This window comes from Oryx dammah, unplaced genomic scaffold (assembly GCF_014754425.2).
Source record: "Oryx dammah isolate SB20612 unplaced genomic scaffold, SCBI_Odam_1.1 HiC_scaffold_13, whole genome shotgun sequence".
Lineage (NCBI taxonomy): Eukaryota > Metazoa > Chordata > Mammalia > Artiodactyla > Bovidae > Oryx > Oryx dammah.
This window is the reverse complement of record NW_024070197.1, coordinates 4,489,980-4,501,285: the sequence shown is the minus strand read 5'-3', so window position 1 is coordinate 4,501,285 and position 11,306 is coordinate 4,489,980. Positions and strand designations below refer to the sequence as shown.

General features: G+C 43.3%; 1 protein-coding gene across 1 annotated transcript in view; it reads left to right on the top strand.

Annotated features, from left to right (window-relative positions):
* Nucleotides 1-10,718, top strand: part of DPRX (divergent-paired related homeobox) — a 16,624-nt gene extending 5,906 nt beyond the window's left edge. Inside the window, 3 exon segments of the mRNA XM_040253797.1 lie at nt 6,186-6,265; nt 6,268-6,342; nt 10,488-10,718. Of these exon segments, the coding sequence (XP_040109731.1) occupies nt 6,186-6,265; nt 6,268-6,342; nt 10,488-10,718 (386 nt within the window).
* The last annotated feature ends 588 nt before the right edge of the window (nt 10,719-11,306 follow it).

The window sequence follows — 11,306 nt, the reverse complement described above, 5'->3', positions numbered from 1 at the left end:
CCCCCCCCCCCCCCAAAATAAAGTCTGACACTGTTTCCACAGTTTCCCCATCTATTTGCCATGAAGTGATGGGACCAGATGACATGATCTTCGTTTTCTGAATGTTGAGCTTTAAGCCAACTTTTTCACTCTCCACTTTCACTTTCAAGAGGCTTTTTAGCTTCTCTTCACTTTCTGCCATAAGGGTGGTATCATCTGCATATCTGAGGTTATTGATATTTCTCCCGGCAATCTTGATTTCAGCTTGTGTTTCTTCCAGTCCAGCGTTTCTCATTATGTACTCTGCATAGAAGTTAAATAAGCAGGGTGACAATATACAGCCTTGACGTACTCAGGTCAGTAGCTGCCCAATATGCTACTGGAGATCAGTGGAGAAATAACTCCAGAAAGAATGAAGGGATGGAGCCAAAGCAAAACAATACCAGCTGTGGGTGTGACTGGTGATAGAAGCAAGTTCCTATGCTGTAAAAGCAATATTGCATAGGAATCTGGAAAGTCAGGTCCATGAATGAAGACAAATTGGAAGTGGTCAAACAGGAGATGACAAGAGTGAACGTCAACATTCTAGGAATCACAAAACTAAAATGGACTGGAATGGGTGAATTGAACTCAGATGACCATTATATCTACTACTGTGGGCAGGAATCCCTCAGAAGAAATGGAGTAGCCATCATGGTCAACAAAAGAGTCCGAAATGCAGTACTTGGATGTAATCTCAAAAACGACAGAATGATCTCTGTTTGTTTCCAAGGCAAACCATACCATATCACATTAATCCAAGTCTATGCCCCAACCAGTAATGCTGAAGAAGCTAAAGTTGAACGGTTCTATGAAGACCTACAAAACCTTTTAGAACTAACACCCAAAAAAGATGTCCTTTTCATTATAGGGGACTGGAATGCAAAAGTAGGAAGTCAAGAAACACCTGGAGTAACAGGCAAATTTGGCCTTGGAATGTGGAATGAAGCAGGGCAAAGACTAATAGAGTTTTGCCAAGAAAATGTACTGGTCATAGCAAACACCCTCTTCCAACAACACAAGAGAAGACTCTACACATGGACATCACCAGATGGTCAACACTGAAATCAGATTGATTATATTCTTTGCAGCCAAAGGTGGAGAATCTCTATATAGTCAACAAAAACATCTGACTGTGGCTCAGATCATGAACTTATTTCCAAATTCAGACTTAAATTGAAGAAAGTAGGAAAACTGCGAGACCATTCAGGTATGACCTAAATCAAATCCCTTATGATTATACAGTGGAGGACATGGCAACTTAATCTAGCATTATTGCCTGGAGAATCCCCATGGACAGAAGAGCTTGGCAGGCTACACCAGTCCATGGGATCACAAAGAGTCCGACACGACTGTAGAGAATTAGCATGCATGCATAATACCAACAGCAATAAAAAGCAAGTCAAAGAAACCGTTCCAACATGGAGTCAGAATTGACTCTTCCTTGCAACAATCTTAGTTCACCAAACCCATGTCCCCTGCATTGCAAAGCAGATTCTTAACCACTGGATTACCAGGGAAGTTCCAGCAAAGGCTTTTTAAAGACAAGATGAGAGAGAGGACTCCCAGGTTAGCTTATGTACAATTCTATGGTTAATGGTAGGGTAACAGGGCTTCCTAGTGGCTCAGCGGTAAAGAATCCACTTACTCAGCAGTAAAGAATCCCCTTGCCAATATAGCAGATGAGGGCTTCATCCCTGGGTCGGAAAGATCCCCTGAAGAAGGAAATGGCAACCTGCTCCAGTATTCTTGCCTGGGAAATCTCCTGAATAGAGGAGCCTGGCAGGCTGCAGTCCATGGGATTGAAAAGAGTTGAACCTGACTTAGAGTGCCTGATTAACTATGGAATGAGGTTCGTGACATTGTACAGGAGACAGGGATCAAGACCATCCCCATGGAAAAGAAATGCAAAAAGGCAAAATGGCTGTCTGGGGAGGCCTTACAAATAGCTGTGTAAAGAAGAGAGGCGAAAAACAAAGGAGAAAAGGAAAGATACAAGCATCTGAATGCAGAGATCCAAAGAATAGCAAAAGAGATAAGAAAGCCTTCTTCAGCGATCAATGCAAAGAAATAGAGGAAAACAACAGAATGGGAAAGACTAGAGATCTCTTCAAGAAAATTAGAGATACCAAGGGCACATTTCATGCACAGATGGGCTCGATAAAGGACAGAAATGGTATGGACCTAACAGAAGCAGAAGATATTAAGAAGAGGTGGCAAGAATACACAGAAGAACTGTACAAAAAAAGATCTTCGAGACCCAGATAATCACGATGATGTGATCACTCATCTAGAGCCAGACATCCTGGAATGTGAAGTCAAGTGGGCCTTAGAAAGCATCACTACAAACAAAGCTAGTGGAGGTGATGGAATTTCAGTTGAGCTGTTTCAAGTCCTGAGGGATGATGCTGTGAAAGTGCTGCACTCAATATGCCAGCAAATTTGGAAAACTCAGCAGTGGCCACAGGACTGGAAATGGTCAGTTTTCATTCCAATCCCAAAGAAAGGCGATGCCAAAGAATGCTCAAACTACCACACAATTGCACTCATCTCACATGCTAGTAAAGTAATGCTCAAAATTCTCCAAACCAGGCTTCAGCAATACGTGAACCATGAACTGCCTGATGTTCAAGCTGGTTTTAGAAAAGGCAGAGGAACCAGAGATCAAATTGCCAACATCTGCTGGATCATGGAAAAAGCAACAGAGTTGCAGAAAAACGTCTATTTCTGCTTTATTGACTATGCCAAAGCCTTTGACTGTGTGGGTCACAATCAACTGTGGAAAATTCTGAAAGAGATGGGAATACCAGACCACCTAACCTGCCTCTTGAGAAATCTGTATGCAGGTCAGGAAGCAACAGTTAGAACTGGACATGGAACGACAGACTGGTTCCAAATAGGAAAAGGAGTACGTCAAGGCTGTATATTGTCATCCTGCTCATTTAACTTCTATGCAGAGTACATCATGAGAAACGCTGGACTGGAAAAAACACAAGCTGGAATCAAGATTGACGGGAGAAATATCAATAACCTCAGATATGCAGATGACACCACCCTTATGGCAGAAAGTGAAGAGGAGCTAAAAAGCCTCTTGATGAAAGTGAAAGAGGAGAGCAAAAAATTTGGCTTAAAGCTCAACATTCAGAAAACGAAGATCATGGCATCCGGTCCTGTCACTTCATGGGAAATAGACGGGGAAACAGTGGAAACAGTGTCAGACTTTATTTGGGGGGGGCTCCAAAATCACTGCAGATGGTGACTGCATCCATGCAATTAAAAGACGCTTACTCCTTGGAAGAAAAGTTATGACCAACCTCAATAGCATATTCAAAAGCAGAGATATTACTTTACCAACTAAGGTCTGTCTAGTCAAGGCTATGGTTTTTCCTGTGGTCATGTATGGATGTGAGTGTTGGACTGTGAAGAAAGCTGAGCGCCGAAGAATTGATGCTTTTGAACTGTGGTGTTGGAGAAGACTGTTGAGAGTCCCTTGGACTGCAAGGAAATCCAACCGGTCCATTCTGAAGGAGATCAGCCCTGGGATTTCTTTGGAAGGAATGATGTTGAAGCTGAAACTCCAGTACTTTGGCCACCTCATGCGAAGATTTGACTCATTGGGAAAGATTCTGATGCTGGGAGGGATTGGGGGCAGGAGGAGAAAGTGACAACCAAGGATGAGATGGCTGGATGGCATCATGGACTCGATGAACATGAGTCTGAGTGAACTCTAGGAGATGGTGATGGACAGGGAGGCCTGGCGTGCTGCAATTCATGGGGTTGCAAAGAGTCAGACACGACTGAGCGACTGAACTTAACTGAACTAGTGACTAAACAAGAGGGTGATGTCACAGGATAATGTCACATTATCCACCCTTTGGCACCAGTAGGTCTGGGGGCTACAGGCCCATGGTCATCAAATAGTTAAAAATATTCCATTTGAGGGGAGGGGTTTCTAGATTCTGTACAACAACTCAGGAAATGTGCATAAGATATTATTTTCTTTGTGCTTCAGAGAAGAGCCAAAGGAGAGGATATGGGGGAGAGTCTCCTCAGGCAAGCCCCATAGAGCCTTCCTTGGTCACGTTAGCAGTATTTAATACAGTGTGTATATATATTTTAACTATTTTATTTTATTGGTTGTACCATGTGGCATGTGGGATCTTAGTTCCCCAACAAGGCATCGAACCTGTGGCCCCGGCATTAGAAGTGTGGAGTCTTAACACTGAACCATCAGGGTCAGTCCCTAATATAGTGTATATTTTAATACTCTGTGTATGTGTGGCTCCGCTGAAGTGTGATGTCCATGAAAACAGTATTACTATTATTAGACTTTTATTAGAGTAGGTTTAACTTCACAGAAAAATTGAAGAGAGGGACAGAAATCTCCCTCAAACCTCCTGTCCCCACACAGGCATTGCTCCTCCCTATAGCAACATCCTACACTGAGCGGTACAAACATTCAGTTCAGTTCAGTCACTCAGTCGTGTCCAGCTCTTTGCGACCTCATGAATCACAGCACGCCACGCCTCCCTGTCCATCGCCAACTCCCGGAGTTCACTCAAACTCACGTCCATCTAGTAAGTGATGCCATCCAGCCATCTCATCCTCTGTCATCCCCTTCTCCTCCTGCCCCTAATCCCTGCCACCATCAGGGTCTTTTCCAATGAGTCAACTCTTCGCATGAGGTGGCCAGAGTATTGGAGGTTCAGCTTCAGCTTTGGTGCTTCCAATGAACACCCAAGACTGATCTCCTTTAGGATGGAGTGGTTGGATCTCCTTGCAGTCCAAGGGACTCTCAACAGTCTTCTCCAACACCACAGTTCAAAAGCATCAATTCTTCAGCGCTCAGCCTTCTTCACAGCCCAACTCTCACATCCATACACGAACACTGGAATTACTGTTGATGAACCTGTATCAATAGGTCACAATCATCCAAATTCTATACGGTTCATTCTATGGGTTTAGGAGAGGAGTGATCTTGTTTTCCCATTTCATTGCTGGTGTTCCTAAAAGATTACCTGAATTTGAGAAAAGTTATTAGTAAAAATGGGATGAATGACAAGGATAAAATCACGTACATTGGATGGAGTTGTTCGTATTCCCTACTCACAAAAAAAAAAAAAAAAACAAAACAGAATCCAAACTTGGGATTCAAGGAATCTATATTTAAATGACCCTTTCCTGTGGTGGGAATTACCTTGAGGCTCAGTTGGTAAAGAATCTGCCTGGAAGGAAAGGCTACTCACTCCAGTATTCTGGCCTAGAGAATTCCATGGGCTGTATAGTCCATGGGTCCGCAAAGAGTTGGACATGACTGAGTGACTTTCACTTTCACTTTTCCTGTGGTGGGTATTTAGACAGCAACAGTGACAAAAGATGAGGCTTTAGAGAAACCAGTAGGAAAGCCATTGTCAACTACAAATTGACACTTACCAAGAGCATTGCCAATGACTGAACAAAAAAGGCATTTGTCATCTGCCTCTTCGGAGACTGAACCCAATGCTGCTATAGCTGTTGACCTTAAACAGTCCCGGAGGGAGTTCAGGGTGGAGTGAAGCACTCTGTGCTCCAGGGAATCTGGTGCGACAGGTCTTTAGATAGTTAGATGTTCTTAGGGACAGATTTTTGATCCCAAGGGCTTCCCTTGTCTGGAAAATCTCATGGATAGAGGAGCCTGGTGGGCTGCAGTTCATGGGGTCCCAAAGAGTTGGGCACAACTGAACTACTCACACTTACTTTATGATCTCAATCCTTGCATCTCCTCATATCTAAGGAAGCACTAAATCCCTTCATGGTGACATCAGATCTTCATGACTAACAAAATCCTTTTGTAAAATGAGTGCTTCATGGCATTGAACTCCCCCTTCACCAAAACCTTATATATTGACTTTGCCCCATTGCTGCTTTGGAGCAGTCTCTCAGAGCTATCTGAGATGCTGCCTCCCAGGCTGCAGTCCTCATTTTGCCCCAAGTAAAACTTAACTCACAACTCTCAAGTTGTACATCTTTTTTTTTTAGCCAACATCATCCACATTGTGTATGAATATCTGGGCATTTCAGTCACTGGAGAGGCAAGCTTGACCTCTGGGGAGAGGAAGGGGGAAATTCAGGCTTTTGAAAATGAAACTGACTTTAGCATCTCATTCCTGCCTTTCTCTCCTTCCTAGGAAAGTATCGCAAGCACTCAAAAAGGAAACGAACCATATTCACGGAGAAACAGTTGGCATATTTAAATTTTCTTAAAAATAAAAAAACCCATATCCCACCCTTGGCCTCCAGAGAGAAATGGCCTCAAAAATGGAGCTCCACCTAACAGTCCTGCAGGTCAGAAAACAAGCCCCATCTCACCAGGCCACCTCATTGTTGTTCTTCTTCTTCAGTTGCCAGGTCATGTTGCAACCCTGCGGACTGCAGCCTTCCAGGCTCCCCTGTCCTTCACCATCTCCCAGAGTTTGCTTAATTCATCCTCATTGAGTCAGTGATGCTATCTAACCATCTCATCCCCGTCGGCCCCCTTCTCCTCCTGCCTTCAATCTTTCCCAGCATCAGAGTGTTTCTCAATGAGTTGACTTGTTGCATCCAGTGGCCAAAGTATTGGAGCATCAGCTTCAGCATCAGTCCTTCCAATGAATAACCAGGGCTGATTTCTAGGATAATTCCTGAAGCTTGATACCACTGCAATCCCCAAGACTCTGAAGACCCAGACTACTACCCATACCCTATTACCCTCTCTCCTTTAACCCCTAGAGCAAGATGGGCAAAATTTCTGTGTAAAGGACCAGATAGTAAACACTTGTGAGCCATACAGTCTCTGCCACAACTGTTAAATTCTGCCTTGATAGCAGCATAGGAGCAGCCATCGAGGTTGTGAAAACAAATAGACGTGTCTGTGTTCTCATACGGGCTTCCCTGGTGACTCAGAAGGCAAAGAATCTGCCTGCAATGCAGAAGACACCTGTATGATTCCTGGGTCAGGAAGATCCTTTAGGGAAGGAAATGGCAACCACTCCAGCATTCTTGCCTGGAGAATTTCATGGATATTTTGTGTTCCATATGACTTCATGGGCACATCTTAGAAGTTCATATGTTATTCACATGTCATAAATTATTCTTCTTGTGCTGGTTTTTTTTTTTCCTCCCAACCATTTCAAAATGTAAAACCTCTTAACTCGTGGGCCATATTGAAACAGATAGTGGATCACACAATTACCTTTGAGTGGCTTATCTTTAATCTCTCTCTTTATGTCTGCAAATTCCAGCTGCAGCGTTTGTACCATTGCCATTTATTGTTAGGTCATTCAGTCATGTCCAAATGACTATAGCCCTCCAGGGATTCCCTGGTGGCTAGACAGTAAAGTGTCTGCCTGCAATGCGGGAGACCCGGGTTCAATTCCTGGGTCAAGAAGATCCCCTGGAGAAGGAAATGGCAATCCACTCCAGCACTCTTGCCTGGAAACACTTTCACTATAGCCCTCCAGACTCCTCTGTTCATGGAATTCTCCAGGCAAGAATACTGGAGTGGGTTGTCATGCCCTCCTACAGGGGATGACATCAGGGATCTGAAATCAGGGATCAAACCCACGTCTCTTGCATTGGCAGGCAGGCTCTTTACCACTGAGCCTCCAAGGAAGCCATGTTTTCTCCCTCAGCTCAGCTCAGTCGCTCAATCGTGTCCCACTCTGTGACCCCGTGAATCGCAGCACGCCAGGCCTCCCTGTCCATCACCAACTCCCGGAGTTCACTCAGACTCATGTCCATCAAGTCGGTGATGCCATCCAGCCATCTCATCCTCGGTCGTCCCCTTCTCCTGCCCCCAATCCCTCCCAGCATCAGAGTCTTTTCCAATGAGTCAACTCTTCCCATGAAGTGGCCAAAGTACTGAGTTTCAGTTTCAGCATCAGTCCTTCCAGTGAACAACCAGGACTGATCTCCTTTAGAATGAACTGGTTGGATCTCCTTGCAGTCCAAGGGACTCTCAAAAGTCTTCTCCAATACCACAGTTCAAAAGCATCAATTCTTTGGCGCTCAGCTTTCTTCACAGTCCAACACTCACATCCATACATGACCACAGGAAAAACCATAGCCTTGACTAGACGGACCTTTGTTGGCAAAGTAATGTCTCTGCTTTTGAATATGCTATCTACATTGGTCATAACTTTCCTTCCAAGGAGTAAGCGTCTTTTAATTGCATGGCTGCAATCACCATCTGCACTGATTTTGGAGCCCAAAAAAATAAAGTCTGACACTGTTTCCTCTGTTTCCCCATCTATTTCCCATGAAGTGATGGGACCAGATGCCATGATCTTCGTTTTCTGAATGTTGAGCTTTGAGCTAACTTTTTCACTCTCCTCTTTCACTTTCATCAAGAGGCTTTTTAGCTTCTCTTCACTTTCTGCCATAAGGGTGGTGTCATCTGCATATCTGAGGTTATTGATATTTCTCCCGTCAATCTTGATTCCAGCTTGTGTTTTTTCCAGTCCAGCGTTTCTCATGATGTACTCTGCATAGAAGTTAAATAAGCAGGGTGACAATATACAGCCTTGACGTCCATCCTTGACGTACTCCTTTTCCTATTTGGAACCAGTCTGTTGTTCCATGTCCACTTCTAACTGTAGCTTCCTGACCTGCATATAGGTTTCTCAAGAGGCAGGTCAGGTGGTCTGGTATTCCCATCTCTTCCAAAACTTTCCACAGTTTGTTGTGATCCACACAGTCAAAGGCTTTGGCATAGTCAATAAAGCAGAAATAGATGTTTTTCTGGAACTCTCTTGCTTTTTCCATGATCCAGCGGATGTTGGCAATTTGATCTCTGGTTCCTCTGCCTTTTCTAAAACCAGCTTGAACATCAGGAAGTTCACAGTTCACGTATTCCCTACCCTTCACCAATACTCTTTGCACAAGCTCTTTAGCAGCATTTCCTGAATTCTGCCCCTTGTCTTTATTTCAAGGTCAATGCTTTGTCCTAGATTGTGTAAACACTTTTCTTATCTAGCTTCGTGGCCTCCGCAAAGCACTCCTTACCATCAGTTCATCTCCAGTCAACCTTGGAACATGCCGTCAGATCAGTTATCAATGTTTTTGCTTAAAAAGTTTGTTTTTGGAAAAAAAAATTTTGTTTAGGGACAGTCTGGTGGTTAAGAATCCACTTTCCACTGCAGGGGGTGTGAATTCCACCCCTGGCCAGGGTACTAAGATCCTGCAGGCTGAGTGGTGCAGCAAAAAATATATATATATATATATATATTTTTTAAGGGATTTCCTTGGTGGTCCAGTGCTTAAGACTTCACCTTCCAATGCAGAGGGTGCAGGTTCAGTCTGGTCAGGAGCCTAATATCCCACAGGCCTTGGGGCCAAAAACCAAAACATAAAACAGAAGAAGAAAAAAAGAAAAAGAAAATAGAAGAAATATTGTAACAAATTCAATGAAGACTTTAAATATGGTCCACATCAAAACATCTTTGTAAAAAATTTGTTTGTCACTTAGCCTTTAAGGTCCTTCATAATTTGACTCAAATCCTTTTGTTTTAGAATATAACTTTTAAGTTTACATGTTTTTTTTTTTCAACTTTACATTTTCAAGTACAATTTTCCCAGGCAATTTAAAACAAAACAAACCAAAAAAAAAACAAAAAACAAGAACAAAAATAGGAGATAGTCAGATTTGGCCCAGCGGTGGACGGTGTACAGATATCCGTGCGATGGCACCCCCTACTGCTGACCACTTTGCTTTCCCATACCTTGCCTTACCTTATAGTTTAAGCTATAGTTTTTCCAGAAATCATGTAGTGATGAGAGAAGTGGGCCGTAAATAAGGCGGAGCACCTAAGAATGGATGCTTTTGAATTGTGTGCTGGAGAAGACTCTTGAGAGTTCCTTTGACAGCAAAGAGATCAAACCAGTCAATCTTAAAGGAAATCAGCCTTGAATATTCATCAGGACTGATGCTGATACAGAAGCTCCAATACTTTGGCCACCTGATGCAAAGAGTAGAAAAGACCCTGATGCTGGGAAAGATTGAGGACAAGAGGAGAAGGGGGTGACAGAGATGATTGGATGACATTACAGACTGAATGGACATGAGTTTGAACAAACTCCAGGAGATAGCGCAGGACAGGGGAGCCTGGTGCTGCAATCCATGGGGTCCAAAGAGTGCGACACAACTTAGGGGCTGGACAACAGCAGCAAATATCTTGCTCTGGGGGTTCAGATCCCGGACTCACTTTCTGTGCCCACAGCCTCATTCCTGCTTCTCCCTGGCCATAGGTTGGCAGGGGTTCCACAAGCCAAGATGTGGAACCAGAGCCGTCCTCAGCTAGAAACAGCAATTCAATGATTGAGTAAAATAAAAATGCTTCTGAAATCCTCTCCTCAAGATTGGTTCAAGAATCGTAGAGTGAAATTCAAAAAAAAAAAAGAATCGTAGAGTGAAATTCAAGAAAGCCAAAGATGAGGATTTCCCATCAGAATAGCAAGAAGTTCTACAGCGATTCACTGAGGTCATGGTCAAGATTGGCTCCGCCAAGGAGAATGTGGCTGCACCTCCAAGGTCTGCTCTGGAGCCTCCCATGAATCCCTTCCAGCTCAGCATACAGCCTGCCCTGAAGGCTCTCACAGACCATTCTCTGGGCCACAAAATGGTCCATTTTGGCTCCTGCCAAGACCCAAATATATACTGCCTCTATCCCATTGTAGAATCCTGAGCTGTCTCTACAAACCTCAATTCTAATTCTTTGGGCTCTTTTTGTTTTTTTTTTTTTTTCGCCACAAAGCTCTGAGAGAAGCCAGGCCCAGAAAGTCACCTGTTGATTTGTCATGATTCCCATTCCAAGCTGGAATCAAGATGGCTGGGAGAAGTATCAACAACCTCAGATGTGCAGATGACACCCCCCTTATGGCAGGAAGTGAAGAGGAACTAAAAAGCCTCTTGATGAAGGTGAAAGAAGAAAGTGAAAAAGGTGGCTTCAAACTCAACATTCAAAAAGCTAAGATCATGACATCCAGCCGCATCACTTCATGGCAAATAGATGGGGGAAAATGTTCTCATCACAAAAAAAGAAACGAGAATTGTGTGATGGGATGGAGATGTTAACTAATGCCATGGCAGGAATCATTTTGTCATATATAATTATATCCAGTCACCATGCTCTACACCTTAAACTTATACAATGCTATATGTAAATTACATCTCAATAAAACTGGAGAAACACATTTTAAATAAAATCTGTGTATTTTATTTTGCATAATTTATACCTTGATAAAAAATAAGTACATAATAGGACTAGTAAAGA